The following is a 16627-nucleotide window of genomic DNA, read 5'->3' on the forward strand; positions in this document are numbered from 1 at the left end:
TTTCTAGGGAGGAATTTTGTGGATATTATTAATGAGCTGCTTATTGAGTGATGTATCGTGCATGGAGTGATGCAAATGAAAAAGTGTGTTTGAAGTTATAGTAGGCTACAGACTTTTAGGCATTCAAATCAATATCCTCCCCTCTAACACAAACACAAACACCTTTTTTGTAGTTCCATAAACGTGTCTTTGCTTGACCTCCATTGACCTCGACAAATAACAATCAAGAAATCGATTAATATCAAAAGCTCGTATCCGCATTGGTCAGTTATTGACAAATTAGGCCTTAATGGACAGTTTTATGTCCTTTCCTTTGTGGATATATTTCCATAGTAGCTGATTGGCCGCGAGTCACAACAAGGGCGGGCTCATACCTTGTCTGCCGTCGCTGATTGGTTGTTTTCACGGCTGGAGGAAGACGGGTCTACGTTCCTCATTGGACAGAATCATCAGACGTACCTTCGCTGGATTGGTCCTTGCACTTGGCGCGAGAGGTTTCCCTCAAAGTTTTGAATTTTCAAACCAGTTTCTTGATTCTCCACCGACCTGCAGGCGGCTTGTATTCGGAGTTAGCACCGAGTCGGCGACACAAGTATTTTAATAAGCGTTTGTCGGTAAAAACAGGAAGAATGGCCGACCCACTGAAGGTAACTGTACAAGCCTTGTTTGTATTTGCTGCTCGCACACCGTGAAGCTAGCTAACAACAGCTAACAGCTAGTTCGAGTGCTAGCTCTAGTGCTCGCCGAACGATGAACTCCATGCTAACGGATAAAGTTAGCTAGCCGAAGTCGTTCACTAGCTGAAAGCATGCAATTAATTACTGTTGTCGCTGTTTTAGAGAAGCAAGTACAGATCATGCATCATTTGGACCAGTTTGTAAACACCACCGAGCGAAGGCGTTGTTGACACGCAGTAGAAATCCAAGTACATAATACAAACCTGTGGCGTTAGCTAACTAGCTGCTTAATGCAAATAATTAGCTTTGACCATGTGTGTCTGGGAGAAGACTCTTCTTTCCTCAATGCACACATGGAGAAATGGTGTTACTGTAATGTAGTTATAACAAGCGAAACACAAACCTAATTATATTTCCCCTTCTGTTGTGGCAGTGAGCAACTCGATGCATCAGATCCCAGTAGACTGTACACAGATTACTTCTAATGGCCTGAGTTTTCCTCCATGTCAACATTAACATTTTAAGATTAAAATAATTGAAAGGAGACTGTTTGAGCATCATCTGACACTGCAGATGTTGTTTTGTAACACAGACAGAATAAAACATCAGGAAATTCACTTTGCATTTCACTCTGTCGCTTGCAGCAAACCTTCGCTGAGAACAAGCCGCTGGAAAAGACAAAGAAAGATCCCAAGAGGATGTCGGTGGAGAGGATCTATCAGAAGAAGACGCAGCTGGAGCACATCCTGCTCCGGCCGGACTCCTACATCGGCTCAGTGGAGCCCGTCACCCAAGTAAGAAGTCGCACAGCAACCACACCTGTGTCTGTTGAAAGTGAAGAGCGTCTCTAGCTAACTTCTATTGATTTTAAGACCTCCAGTATATCTCACTTGAGCTAATGTAACTTACGCACTGGCTGCAAAGTTGCATGATGTATAATAACAAGATTAAAGCCTCAAAGGTTCATATATGAAATTGATGCATCTTTGTCCCTTTTTTCTTCTTTAGCAAATGTGGGTGTATGATGAGGATGTTGGAATGAACTGCCGTGATGTCGTGTTTGTTCCTGGTCTTTACAAGATTTTTGATGAGATCCTTGGTGAGTGAACAGCTCTCATACTTTTAGATGGTGCACATTCTTATAAGACCACATTTTTGCCATCCCAATGTGGACCTACTATGATGAATCTATTTGTTTTCATATTCTTCCTACAGTTAATGCAGCTGACAATAAGCAGAGGGACAAGAGCATGTCCTGCATCAAAGTCAATATTGACGTGTGAGTAATATGAAACCGTGCACCCAGAATATTTAATATTCTTACCCCAGTGTCTCCTGCAGTCCAAGTTGTAAAAAAACTACTCTCTGTGTATTCCTAGAAGAATATATTGAAATATGTTTGTATGTTTTCCCTCTTAGTGAAAACAACACCATCAGTGTGTGGAATAATGGGAAGGGTATTCCTGTGGTGCAGCACAAGGTGGAGAAGGTCTTTGTGCCTGCTCTCATCTTCGGACAGCTCCTCACCTCCAGTAACTATGACGACGACGAGAAGAAAGTCACTGGTGAGACGAAAATACAATGTTTGAAGAACCTGGGTTTTATTTAAGTAGTTTGGTTCATCTTGTCTATTGGTCATGATGGCATTTATCTACCATTGACCTTTCTCAGGTCTTGGCCTGTGATAACAATGCTAGACAACTACATTACAATTTACAAAAACAATAATATCTGAAACATCTATTAGTAAGTTCAAATTACAACAAATTCTCCCTGAATGTATTATGAGGTGGCCGGAGGTCCTTCAATTCACAATGGTTGGGTCTTGTCTTTTTATGCACTTCACCTTGATTAGACCAGTTTCTGGTCAAGGTGAAAACATTTAACTTAAGCAATTCTACTAACTTTATCGATAAGTGGCTTGAGAATGACAAGTGTTGGTAAATGCCAGTTCCCGAAAGTAAATTGCACTGTGTCAAAAGTCCTTTTACCATGAGACAGTGCGGATCAACGTGGTGGAGTCTTAACAGACATAAATGTGTTTACTTTTAGATAAAATAATATTTTAGATTTTGATATGTGTTTGCATTGCACATTTTAATAGTTGATAGCTGTAGACACATCAAATTATACTCATATTGGCTCCATTAAAGTGCAGATCCAGAATTTTGTTTGTCATAATGGAGGGCTTGAAAAACTGAACATCAGGTAGTTAACAGAATTTAGAGTCACATATAAAGCTTACCACCCCCAGGTTTTGTGTTTTATCAGTAGAAGAACCTTTTCCAAACCAGCATCCTAACCCTCATCTCTTCAACAACACTTGTTTTTTAGGTGGACGTAATGGATATGGTGCAAAGCTTTGCAATATCTTCAGCACAAAGTTCACTGTGGAGACTGCCTGTAAACAGTCAAAGAAATATTTCAAGCAGGTGAGGAGGAGACAAAACTATGTTTACCCCTTTTCTCTTCATCTTAATCTACAAGTGGAAAATGTCATTTTTACTTTATGTCCGTTTTTCTACAGACTTGGTACGACAACATGGGCAGGACAGCAGATGCTAAAATCACACCCTTTGAAGGAGAAGAATACACATGTATCACCTTCAAGCCAGATCTACCTAAGTTCAAGATGAGCAGCTTGGACAAAGATACAGTGGCACTGATGACCAGGAGGGCCTACGACATCGCTGGAGCCGCTAAGGGTGTCCGTGTGTACTTCAATGGCAAGAAGCTGCCAGTAAGTTATTTGACACTTTCAGTTTTTTAGAAAGTATTCAGACTACTATATATTATTTGGGGCATTTATGAAATCTCTTTTAACATCTTCAGTTGTTACACAGCTTTGATGTCCGATGTATTTTATATGATACAAATGGCAATAACCAAATCCCTCTCTCTACCATTTCTTACTGTCCATCGATTGAGTTTGTTTATGTGCTAGGGACAGGGCTCATTAATCAACACACTAAATACTTTCAATTAGCCAGAGTTGGCTGTATGAGCTAATCTTCATCCATTGTCCCTAGCCAGTTTTTACAAGGCAATCTGAACAAAATGTTCTATTTTACAAATGACGATGGATAATTCCTGTGCATTATAGATACCATCCAAACCAACTATACAACAAATCCATAATTAAAACACCAGATCCCCTAAAAATAGAATAAAAAATCCAATGCCACACTTAGAATACAAATCCTCAAATATACATGACTAAACAACATGAGATCAATTTGAATGATCACAAGTTTGGTTTGCTTTAAGCCACATCTTAAGTTTATATGCAAAGGTTCCATTAGCTCTTTGGATTTTGCTGATGATCACATAACGCTTGTATATGAATTGTTCTCCAGGTTACGGGCTTCCGAAGCTACGTGGACATGTATGTGAAGGACAAGGTGGATGAGCTTGGTGTGCCCCTCGTCATCCTCCACGAGTCTGTGGATGAGCGCTGGGAGGTCTGTCTCACCATGAGTGAGAAAGGTTTCCAGCAAGTCAGCTTTGTCAACAGTATTGCCACGACCAAGGTATTGCTACATTCTAGTGCGTTAACAGTGTGTTTGTGTGTTGCAGAGTGATTGATACATGAGTCCGGGTTACGACCCTCATGCCATACCATCATTTAATTTTTTTTAAGTGATCTATTGGAATACTGATTGTCAATTCTGATTTGATGTATTTCGTCAGCCCTGATAAAATTCCATTCTTAATGCAGCTATGAAGCATTTTATGGCTGACTGAACTAGTAGACCAGGGTTCTCTGGCATCTAAGTACAAGTTTGGCTTCTCTCTCGGCCACTTAGCGTCACTGTGATTAAGACTTATGACATGTATTCTGTAAAAGGGATCTAATGTTTGTCCTTTGGACCTCAGGGAGGGAGGCACGTCGACTATGTGGCTGACCAGGTGGTCAAGAAGCTTATTGATGTGGTGAAGAAAAAGAACAAAGCTGGGGTGGCCGTCAAGCCTTTTCAGGTACAGTCATCATATATATATATATTTATTGTATAACGAAGCTGGAAGTGATTATCGTTATTATATTGAGATAATAAAATATTCAGTTTAACAAAAGATATGACCCTGTATTCTTCTCTCCTTTTCCATGCAGGTGAAGAACCACATGTGGCTGTTTGTTAACTGCCTGATTGAGAACCCCACCTTTGACTCTCAGACCAAAGAGAACATGACATTGCAGCAGAAGAGCTTTGGATCCAACTGTAATCTCAGTGACAAGTTCATCAAACAGGTGCTAATAAAAAAACAATGTTTTATTGTTTACCTCAATGGTGTATTTCTTCAGATTGCTAATTACCCTTCATTTCTGTTCCCAACAGGCCACATCCTGTGGGATTGTGGAAAGTATAATGAACTGGGTGAAGTTCAAAGCTCTATCGCAGCTCAATAAGAAATGCTCAGCTGTCAAGCACACCAAAGTCAAAGGGGTGCCAAAACTAGATGATGCTAATGATGCAGGTACTGTCTACCAAACCCATTCTTTCCTCTTTAAACAGTTTGGCCATTTCAAAAGACAGATGATCGGTAATAACCATGTTTTCTGGCAGGTGGGAAGAACTCCATTAGCTGCACACTGATCCTAACTGAGGGAGACTCGGCCAAGACACTGGCTGTGTCTGGGCTCGGAGTTATCGGCAGGGACCGCTATGGCGTCTTTCCACTGAGGGGAAAAATGCTTAATGTCCGGGAGGCCACTCACAAACAGGTGAGGCCCAGCAGAATTGTGTTAGCTATTAGATGGCAGCATACTGTTTTTGCAGATCCATACAGATTCTTAAATCATGTCGTGGAACACCACTGTAATAGGTTCAATCAAAGAAAACCACATTTAGCTGATAATTTGAATTGGATATTTTGAGGTAAAGGAGAAATATGTCTTATTTTCCTGAATAGTAATTGGTAATCATCTAATTCTTTCAGTTAACCCAACAGCTGAGAGTGAAAATTGTTTTACTCTTCCCTCGCAGATTATGGAGAACGCCGAGATAAACAGCATCATTAAGATCATCGGCCTTCAGTACAAGAAGAACTACAGCGACCCAGAATCCCTCAAGACTCTGCGTTATGGCAAGATCATGATCATGACAGATCAGGTGTGCTTTCATCGCGTACCGATGTGTCTGATTTACTTAACCAATATTTGTTCTATTTATTGAAAACCTATTTTATGACCAATGTTTAGTGGTTAAGTTTATTATTTGTATTTATTACATTTATATGAATGGACTGTCTTCCTGTGACAGGATCAAGATGGCTCCCACATTAAGGGCTTGCTGATCAACTTCATCCACCATAACTGGCCGTCTTTGCTGCGCCATAACTTCCTGGAAGAGTTCATCACCCCCATCATCAAGGTACCAAAATTCACTGGATGGGTTGGTTTAAAATCTTGGTTGTAGAGGCCAGTAAATCATAGGGATAAATAGTTTGGTTGTATGACTTGTTCTGCTCTAATCACTTTATTATGATAATAAATATTGTAATTATATTATTCAAAGTTGAAAAGTAATGTGGAGATGTACCAGATAACTGAATTATTGTAGATTTTCCGCCCTCATAGTCTTTCTATATGTATTCTGCTTGAATTTACAACAATACTGCCATCTGGTGGCAAAAGCCTGCAACACTCTAATTGTTGGTTTTTGTCTGTCTAAAATGTTGACTTAAGAAAATACGAAGACAAAGTGCTTGAAGAGGTCTTTTATTTCTCTCTCTAGGTGACTCTCAAGAAAAATCAGCAGTCTTTCTACAGTATCCCTGAGTTCAATGAGTGGAAGGATAGTCAGGCCAACCACAAATCTTGGAGAATCAAATACTACAAAGGTTTGTTACAAACCCCTGTGTGGTAGTAAGATAGACAAGTAAGCAGTCTAACACTTTACACCTGACTATTGTCATGGTTATAGTTCTGTGTATTAATAATTCTTCATCTAAGAAGCGATCTGACCCTGTGGACTTTGTCAACTCAGGTTTGGGAACCAGCACATCGCAGGAAGCCAAGGAGTACTTCTGTGATATGAAGAAACACCGTATCCCATTCAAGTACGCTGGTCCTGAAGACGATGAAGCTATCACCCTTGTAAGATGTTACACAGCTCTTCCTCATTTTCATAGTTTGATTTGCGTCTTGGGCATCACCACAATCTCGGCAAACATTTTTGATATCACGTAATGTACACCCACATGATACAATTTAATACATCACAAATTTCTTGCGAGGATACAATTAGTGTTGGCAATGTAAATAATTCAATTCTTGTGTCTTTTTCTTAGGCCTTTAGCAAAAAGAAAATAGAAGAGCGGAAAGAGTGGCTGACCAATTTCATGAACGACAGGCGCCAGCGCAGAGAGCACAACCTGCCTGAGGTAACGTCCCAGCCACTGTCAACTATTATGTGATTTTTAGTTCTGTTTTAAGTGAAGATTTACTGTATGTTTTGCTGTCTCTTCTCAGGACTACCTGTACGGTCAGACCACAAAGTCCCTCTCCTATAACGAGTTTATCAACAAGGAGCTGGTACATTTCTCCAACGCTGACAACGAGAGGTCACTTCCCTGCCTGGTGGATGGTGCGTGAAATGATCATGTCCACCTTAAACAAAGAAATATAACTCATTAGAAATATTGAAAGTCTAACGTGTGTGTGTGTGTGTGTGTGTGTCAGGTCTAAAGCCTGGCCAGAGGAAGGTGTTGTTCTCTTGCTTCAAGAGAAACGACAAGCGTGAAGTCAAGGTGGCCCAGTTGGCTGGCTCAGTTGCTGAGATGTCGGCGTACCACCACGGAGAGGTGAGATAACTTCACACTTTAATGAACTTGTGACTAGGGTTGCAAAATTCCGGGAATATTCAAAGTTGGAAACTTTCCATGGGAATTAACGGGAATATACAGGAATATACGGAAATAAACTGGAAATGTTGTGGGTAATTTATACTTACTGTATTTACCTTGTCATATACAGACATAAATATAAACATTTTGTTTTGTCATAGGCTGATTTGAGCCCTGAGGAAACTTTCACTTGACTATATGCCTCTGCATCGTTGTGTCATTCTTAACATAAGTATTTGCAAATGTACACAGCCTTTCCTTCTACATTGGATGGGGTGAAATGTCTCCACACATGAGTGCACGTGGCATTGTTCTGTAGAATAAGATGAACGAAAAAAGTTTGTAAAAAACACTAATGCAATGCCAGAGATATAAATAGTTAGCCAAACAATTGGAATTGTCTGTAAACATATTTTGCAATTGATGGATAAATTAATGGAAATAGGCTAGATGAACAGATGAACAATCCTCAATCAGCATTCTAATATATTTTCCCCAGTAATATCATCAAAACTTACCTGACTAGTCCTGCACACTACAGCAGGCCTCAATAGCCCTGCTGTAGTGTGCTGGATGCTGGGAATTATCTGTGCATGTGATGGAAGAATGCACAGTGGAGGGTTGAAATCCAACGTGCAGCGTGTGCTCCATTCCATACATCTTTAAAATACAGTTTTGAATGATGTTTTTATTGCTCGGAAAGTTTCCGCCCCTTTGCAACCCTACTTGTGACTCAGTTTACACCACAGACGACTTTTGTCAACTAGCTTTCTTTAGCTGTTCAGACATGTCCTGCGGATAAAGTCAGGAGAATTGGATACAGAGTTTACCCACAGTCCTCCTTTCACACGTACACACCACAGTGGGAGGTTCTCAGCACAGATGCTTTCACAACAGCCACAAATCCTCTGCATTATTCAGGCGAGAGGTGGGGATTTTCTTGTCAACACACAGACACCGGTGTCGGCTCTTATCGCCACAAACTCGCAAGACATTTTTGTCTGTGTTTTCTTTGTGTATCACACTTCTTTTTCACACAGAGGTATTTGTTTTCTGTCTTTGTGTCTGTTGCTGCTAGAAGCCTCATTAACCTCCCCCGCTCGCTTATTTAAGTTCATTTAGTTTCCCTGTTTCTAATGATGTACTTCTTCACAACTCTTATTTCTAGATCTCTCTGATGATGACCATTGTTGGTTTGGCCCAGAACTTTGTGGGAAGCAACAACATGAACCTGTTGATGCCTCAGGGTCAGTTTGGAACCAGGTTGCACGGTGGCAAGGACTCTGCCAGCCCTCGTTACATCTTCACCATGCTCAGGTCAGCCGCCTCCTCGCATCTACAAAAGAGTCTGAATCCTTTGGCCTCCGCCCGCAACCTACCTGGTTTCAGAATGTACAGGAGTTTATTTCATGGTTTCTTTAGTCTGATTAACATAAGAATCCTTCCACCGTTATGTCCCTCTAGCCCTCTGGCCCGCCTTGTGTTCCCACCTGTGGACGACAACCTACTCAAGTACAACTTTGATGACAACCAGCGCGTGGAGCCAGAGTGGTACATTCCCATCATCCCTACTGTGCTGGTGAATGGATCCGACGGTATCGGCACAGGTTGGGCCAGCAAGATCCCGAACTTCAACATAAGAGAGATCGTCACCAACATCCACCGAATGCTCAACGGCGAGGAGCCGCTGCCCATGGTGAGGACAGGAAGTGGCTGTTGTCGCTCTCTAAAACAATTTTCTGATGTATAAAACAGATGATGAGGGGGATTCTTTTTGCATAGCTTCCACACTACAAAGGCTTCAAAGGCACAATTGAGCAGTTGGTGGACAACCAGTACCTGAACAACGGCGAGGTCGCCATCATTGATTCCACCACCATCGAGATATCTGAATTGCCCGTCAAAACTTGGACACAGGTCAGTCTTTTTTAAAAGTTCATCATTCTTAAGTATGTTCCTGTTCCATCATGGACATATTTATTCAGCAGTTAGGGCTTTGATTACCGCTATGTCATTCTGTGTTCCTTAGAACTACAAGGAGAACGTTCTGGAGCCAATGTTGAATGGCACAGAGAAGGTTCCTCCTCTGATCACCGACTACAAGGAGTACCACACCGACACCACTGTGCGCTTTGTGGTCAAGATGGCAGAAGAGAAGCTGGTTGAGGCGGAAGCTGCCGGCCTCCACAAAGTCTTCAAACTGCAGAGTCCCTTCACCTGCAATTCTATGGTAATGCCTGCCACATGTGCACAGCTTATATTCCCAGAGGAGTGAAAAAGTATTATTGCTATCAAATTTCACGCACTTCTGAAAAACATCCCGTTTTCAAATTGTTCTTTTTCTCCTTTTTTTTATAGGTTCTGTTTGACCATGTTGGCAGCCTGAAGAAGTACGAGTCTGTGCAGGATATTCTCAAGGACTTCTTTGAGTTGAGGATGAAGTACTATTCGCTGAGAAAGGACTGGTTGGTCGGCATGCTGGGGGCAGAGAGCGCCAGACTCACCAATCAGGCCCGCTTCATCCTGGAGAAAGTCGAGGGCACCCTGGTCATTGGTTAGTGGCATGTTGCAAGTTTTTGTTTAAAGTACACCAAGTGGCAATTTAACTCAAAGACATGTTCTAAGGAAGCCTCAATTTAGAGGATAATTTTTGCCAATATTGTTGAGACCTATTGTTTGTGTGTCAACACTGTTTACCTCCTTGTAGAGAACAAGCCAAAGAAGGAGCTGATCCGCATGCTGAAGGAGATGGGCTACGACTCAGACCCAGTCAAAGCTTGGAAAGAGGCTCAAGAGAAGGTGAGTCACTTTGATCCAACTGGTTTTCAGTGAGGAATGTTGAATACTCTGCCCCCACTTGTGCAAAACCAATTATTTATTTGTTGTCATGCTTTTAGAATGATGAGCAGCTGGAGGAGGGAGAGGAGGAGGAAGGAGAAGAGAAGGAAGACCCCGGTGCGCCGGATTACAACTACCTACTCAGCATGCCCATGTGGTTCCTGAGCAAAGAGAAGAAAGAGGAGCTGTGCAAACAGAGGGATGCTAAGGTCTGATGTTCAGCTCTGCCACAAGCTCACTGATGGTCAAAATCTAGACTTTTACATTGGAATCTATTTTCTAAACTTTGCCAGTTTTTCACTCAACTGCTGTTCTACAGATTACAGAGCTGAACACCCTGAAGAAGAAGTCACCAGCAGACTTGTGGAAGGAAGACCTTGCTGCTTTCTCTGAGGAACTAGTGGTATTGACTCTTAATTTTTCTCTTGGTTTCTTGTCTCATAATGTGGCTAATTGACATATCATTATATCCATATTGAGTGTTGATCTAAGCTAGGTCTGATTACGTTCAGTGTTGTCAGCGTCACACTTTCCCCTCCTTAATCTTCTTCTGCTCTTGTTCTTCCTTATTCTCAGCGCGTTGAGGCAAAAGAAAAGGAGGGTAACGCCATGCCTGCCACAAAGGGGACTGGAAAAGGCAAAGCCGTGAAGGTGAAGCAGGAGACTCTGCCCACTCCCCAGGGCCGCCGCGTCATCCCACGGGTTACCAGTACCATGAAAGCTGAGGCCTGCAAGAAGGCCGGTCGCCAGAGGGTCAAGGTAGGTCTCCTAAAATTTCTTGTCTCTTGAAGATCCTTATTTGTGAATTGGGGTGGTAGTTGAATCATCCAAAGTCGTCTGTATCTTGTAAGATGTTGCTTGACTTTGTTTCTGTGATCGCAGAGTGAAGATGTTGTGGTGAAGATGGAGTTTGGCGGAGATGCAGAGAACGCAGAGCCAGGAGAGGAGCTTGGCTTGGCTGCACGACTCGGCAAGAAAGCTAAAACTCAGCCAAAAGTAAAAGGTGGAGAAAATGTTAACCTACAATGTTTTGAGTTTTAGTTCAGAAGCCATCACGGACCATGTGACATTCTGTTTGCACCAGCTCTGATGTAAAACCTGTGGTCTTGTTTTTTTTGTTTTTTTTTTTGAAACCCAGTAAAATATTACACTTTCATCTCAAAGTATTGTTTAGCTGGATTGCGTTTATATTATATATAACCAAAAAAAACCCTATTTCTCTTCAGCCCCATCAAAGCTAGGCAAGCAGACCACCATTCAGTTCAAGCCTTCCGCCAAGAAGCCCAAGAAGAACCCGTGGTCGGATGACGAGTCTCAAGGTCTGTCCAGCGGTGACATGGAGACAGAGGAGGTGGTGGTCGCCAGGGAACGCGTCGAGCGTAAAACTAAATGTGAGTCTGACCCCAAGCCCCCTCATCAGTAAGAGTTAAGACGAGTGTATTGAGACATTTCTCATCATATGAAAAGGCTCTGCTTGCTCCTGCACCCTGAATACTCAGCAGATTGTTTTAAGTGCTTCCCTTACCCAGACCATGACACTGATGTGAACATTCCAGACTTTGAATTACAACACAGATAGAACTCATTTCCTGAGTTCCTCCTCTCTTATCTCAATCTACTTCTAACTTAATGACTGATCTATTATGAGGTAGACTCTTGTATAACCCCCCCCCCCAACAAAATTGGATTAAATAAAAACAATACATACATTTGTAAAATCAACCCTTTCTGTTTCTTACCTCTTCAGCTACAGTAAAGTACAGCGTCTCTGACAGTGAAGATGACTTTGCTGACTTGGGGAAGAAGGATGCTCCAAAAAGGAAAGCGTTAAGCAGTGATGATGATGACAGCTTCGCCCCAGACAACAGCACCGCGGCCGACAGCGATATGGACTCTCCAGCGCCACCACCCAAAGTCCCAGAACCCGCGTGAGTATGAAACAACAGCCTCGAACAATAAAGCTTCTTTCACATTGAGTGTCTTTCTGTTTATTTACCTCATATTTCCTCATTTCTATGCAGAAAGAAAGTGACAAAGGCCAAATCAACTGTGAAAAAGGCAGAGACCAAGTCGAGCTGTAAGTATTTTCCCAGCAGACCTGTGTGATGAGTCTGATAAAATGTTGAGCCTGATATTCAACTGTTTTCTCCTTGTGGGTCTGTTCAGCTCAGTCCGATGATCAGGCGCCTGCCTCCAAGGCTCCAGTTCAACGCAAAACCAAAGAGGCTGCGCCCAAGAAAGCTCCAGCTGCCAAGAAACCAGCTGCTCCCAGGAAGAAGGCTGCAGGTATTCATGTTTATTTCTCTAAAAGTGACAATTCACATTGAATAGTCCAACATGTAAATGTGCCAGATTTAGCCATGCGGGCTAGTTTATAACTGCAGGTTGAATAAACATACAAATTACACATTAACACCTGTATGACAAACAGAATTACATGCAGAGACTTTGCATGAATGAAGAACAAATGACATGAAAACATTTACAAAGGATTGCGGATTGTACAAAACTGCAAATGATTGGTTAAACAAAAATGTGAAGTTAGAAAGTGGAAAAAGGTAACAAAAAAAACAAACACGTGTGTAACCTAAGTATGAGGAGCTTAGTGCTGCTTATATCATACAGGATAAAGAGCAAATGTATAGTTTTAATAAATAGAAAATATTTATTTTTAACATAAAATTGTAGTTACAGTAACGACACTCACAAAAGTTAAATCTGTAATATGTGTGATGTATTTCTAGAAATCGTATAGATTAGACACTTTAGGTGAGTGTTGCATCCTTGGCTATTTGCCATATTTGACTGGTTTGTTTTTCTTGTTCATGTCTCTTAGATGCGAAGCAGCCGTCGATCCTGGACGCTCTCTCTAAGTCCAAACCTTCCTCCAAAACTGCCGCCAAGCCCATCTCTTCGTTTGACTCCAGTGAATCGGAAGCTGATGTCAAAGTTACAAAGGCGAAGCCCGCCCTCAAGCGGAAACAAGTCATCAGTGACGACTCCGACAGCGGCTCCGACAACCTCATGTCCCGCCTCAAGGCCAAAATGACCGCCGGCAGCATGGTCAGCTTTCACTCTGAATTCAGATTTTTCCATGGAAGTCTCTAGAGACTTATGTATGACCTATGTAGGGATTTTCAAGTCTCTTAACACCTTGTTTGTGCCTGAATAATTTTCTCTGGTATAGAAAACAAAAACGAAGAAATGGGATGATGACAGCTTCCAGGTTTCAGATGAGGAGGCGGCAGAAGCTCCCACAGCACCGCGGGAGATGCCGTCACGTGCCCGCAAGCCTGTCGCAACCTACATGCTGGACTCCGACTCAGATGAAGACTTTTAAATCTTGCCTCCAAGTTAAACTTATTTTTTTATTCAAGTTTAAAGAAAAGTTTTTTTGTAACTTTAACATGTACGTTATGCCATGTGTTTAAAACGGCTTCACTTTAATCAATGGTGTACAGTGTGGTGAATGTACACCCTGTCTGTCCACCCGGGGCCTGAATACGTCCTGTAGAGGCTCAAGTTTCTGAGCTGTTGCACAGCAAAGAAAACGAGTTCTAAAAACATATTTGTTTGTGTTGTCTGTTTACCTGGTTCTGTGTGTTGGTCAAGTTTAAAGCCTAAAAATGTATTACTTGAAAGTTCCTCTGTTTGTAATCCCATGATGTTTCGTCCTGTAAATATTTCAATGGCTGTTCGTTTTTATAAGTAGAATAAATAAAGCTAACGTGTTTGTACTGATTTGTGTTCTCGTGGAATTTCAATTTGCATGAAAATCTTGCTCGACCGCTAACGTCTCATGAACCATGTCGCCGATTGTGTCTGTACAAGTCAGGCTCTCTTGAGTAAGAGAGGGTGGAGCATTTGTGACATGTAGATTCACTGGGGAATGGGTCACTTGGAAATATGAATGGGTGAGTGTCATTTTATTTTAAAAGTTAGCGACTGACTTTATAGCTTGTTGTCATTACCAAGTCCTGTTTGATCATTGACAGTTGAAGTGATAAGTTATCGGTATATTAAGCCATAATTAAAGTTAATCAGTTGTGATTATGACAGAATGGTGTTTACAGTAAATGCAGTGGTTTTAATGAAGCTGATCAGTGTAGTCTTTGATTCACTGGGAAGTTGTGACTGAACAAATCCTAAACTCAGGATCACTGAGCTCAAAAACTGCCGGACATGTTGTGACGCCAGTGATTGCCAACGTTAATCAGAGCTTTCTTCAGTCGTTTTTTTTACATTTTCTCCTGTGAGCCCCTGTGACCAGGGCAACCAGTGGTACAGCTTAGAACAGATCCTTCCTGCCATTTAGGAAGCGCTTTGAAAATGCTCATCAAGATTTAGCCTTTCTCTGGGTAAACATCACTTTTGTGTGGGACTCTGGTGGGGGGGAGGAATTTCCTTAAACCGCCGCCGCCCTGTCAATTATAAGCACCGGCAAAACCTCGATCCCGGGCCATTTGGAGAGAGTGAGAGCAGCACAAGTCAGGCTGGACATGAGCTTAGCGTCTGGACTGGATGTGACTTCATTCCTTCGAGTCATACCTGTGTGGCAGGAGATAAAGGAGAAGAGACCCAGACAGGATTTTTAAGCCTTATCAGAGGTTTAGTTTTACAGGTGTCACTGAAACACCTTTTGCTGAACCTGTTCTGTCGTCTGATCGCATCTGAGTCGAGTTACAGACTCAACCAGCCGGTGTTTTTTCTAAAGGCTGCAGCTTGTAAGTGACTGAGACTGAATTCATCTTGCTTAAGCCCTCACAACTCCAAATTAAAACCCACACTCAGGGGTAGAGTAAAGGCCAGTGTTGCTGTTTTATTCATTGAATTGCTGTTATTGCAGGTTGTATAATCATGTTTTACTTTTGGTTCCAGGTCTTTTGGAATCTGAGTCGCTATCACGGATTCAGACGCTGGAGCCGGGGACCAAACTTTGACCTGCAGATCATTCTCGGTTTGAGTCATGAAATTGGGATAACAGGTCAGTGCAGTTTCTGTTTTCAGCCAGACGCAGCTTTCCCTCCGAGAAGGACAGGTGGATAAATCCCCGGCCTCCCAAGGAACCGTACCCAGGACACTGCTGCAATCATGGGGGAATGGGGCTACTTGGGCGGACTCTTCGACACCCTCCAGGCCCACTCGCCCATGCTTGGCCGTTTCTGGCTCTTGCTCATGCTCGTGTTCAGGATTCTGATCCTGGGAACCGTCGCCAGTGACTTGTTCGATGACGAGCAGGAGGAGTTTGCCTGCAACACCCTCCAGCCGGGCTGCAAGCAGGTGTGCTACGACATGGCCTTCCCCATCTCCCAGTACCGATTCTGGGTGTTCCACATTGTCCTCATCGCCACGCCATCTCTGGTCTTCCTCATGTACGCCATGCACCACCACAACAAGAGGGCAGGACGCTCCCAATCCAGCGTAACCAGCAGCCAGCAGCAGAGAGAGGACCGGCGCATACGGAGGCTCTACATCGTCAACGTGGCCTTTCGCTTAGTGGCAGAAATTGGCTTCCTGGTGGGCCAGTGGAAGCTGTACGGCTTCAAGGTGGAGGCCCAGTTCCCCTGCAGCCGCTTCCCCTGCCCCTACACAGTGGACTGCTTCACCTCCCGCCCTGCAGAGAAAACCATCTTCCTCTGCTTCTACTTTGCCGTGGGGGTGCTATCAGCCGTTGCCAGCTGTGCCGAGTTTCTCTACGGCTCCGTGAAGTGGTTTTGCACGGGCAAGAAGCCCTACCCCACAGAGCGGACCTGCGACTGCCAGAACTGCGAGAACCTCAAGAACTGCAAGCAAGAGGAGAAGGAGGAGGAGGAGGAGCTGGCCAAAGGAAGGACGGGGTCACAGAGTGCACCCGGCAGCATGAGGCTGAAGGGGGGGTCGCAGAGGAGCGGTCGAAAGGTCTCCAGCATCGGCCACAAGCACAGAGGCGGCAAACATGTGAGCTGCAGGACATTCATGGTGTGAAAGAGAGAGAGAGAGAGAGAGAGACATGGTGCTGCGGTCGTGTACGGTCGTCTTTCTCTTTGTTAATTTATTGTTAAGTATCTTTCTAATTCCTGTAATTCAATGCATTTCACTCTTAAAGAGCTGAGTAGTGGTTTATTATGTGACCCGTCATGAGGAAATGCTCGAGAGACAAGACTGATGATAAGACGGATGCGTGCCAGATAGTTTTGTCTTGTTTTGCTTCCGGACGACAGACGACAGAGCAGAGCACAATGACTTGATCTTTGTTTTAAAGAGAACTGATTGCACATCCCTGTATC

General features: G+C 43.0%; 2 protein-coding genes across 2 annotated transcripts; both read left to right on the forward strand.

The window, feature by feature from the left end:
* The first annotated feature begins 590 nt into the window (after positions 1–590).
* Positions 591–14102, forward strand: top2a (DNA topoisomerase II alpha). Its single transcript, XM_061094846.1, has 35 exons — positions 591–647; positions 1322–1471; positions 1686–1776; positions 1893–1956; positions 2097–2242; positions 3012–3109; positions 3205–3417; positions 4034–4207; positions 4554–4655; positions 4789–4926; positions 5015–5153; positions 5243–5400; positions 5663–5788; positions 5939–6049; positions 6413–6518; positions 6665–6774; positions 6969–7061; positions 7150–7264; positions 7360–7481; positions 8692–8840; positions 8988–9219; positions 9306–9440; positions 9553–9753; positions 9882–10077; positions 10231–10322; positions 10421–10570; positions 10681–10764; positions 10938–11120; positions 11244–11364; positions 11588–11752; positions 12109–12289; positions 12383–12438; positions 12528–12647; positions 13198–13424; positions 13549–14102. Exons 1-35 carry the CDS (start codon positions 630–632, stop codon positions 13699–13701), a joined length of 4719 nt encoding a protein of 1572 aa, XP_060950829.1. The 5' UTR covers positions 591–629; the 3' UTR covers positions 13702–14102.
* Positions 14103–15452: 1350 nt separating this feature from the next.
* On the forward strand, positions 15453–16325 carry LOC133028342 (gap junction delta-3 protein-like). The gene has a single exon (XM_061095538.1). It carries the CDS (start codon positions 15453–15455, stop codon positions 16323–16325), a length of 873 nt encoding a protein of 290 aa, XP_060951521.1.
* Positions 16326–16627: the final 302 nt, after the last annotated feature.

The sequence above is a fragment of the Limanda limanda genome, chromosome 21, assembly GCF_963576545.1.
Source record: "Limanda limanda chromosome 21, fLimLim1.1, whole genome shotgun sequence".
Lineage (NCBI taxonomy): Eukaryota > Metazoa > Chordata > Actinopteri > Pleuronectiformes > Pleuronectidae > Limanda > Limanda limanda.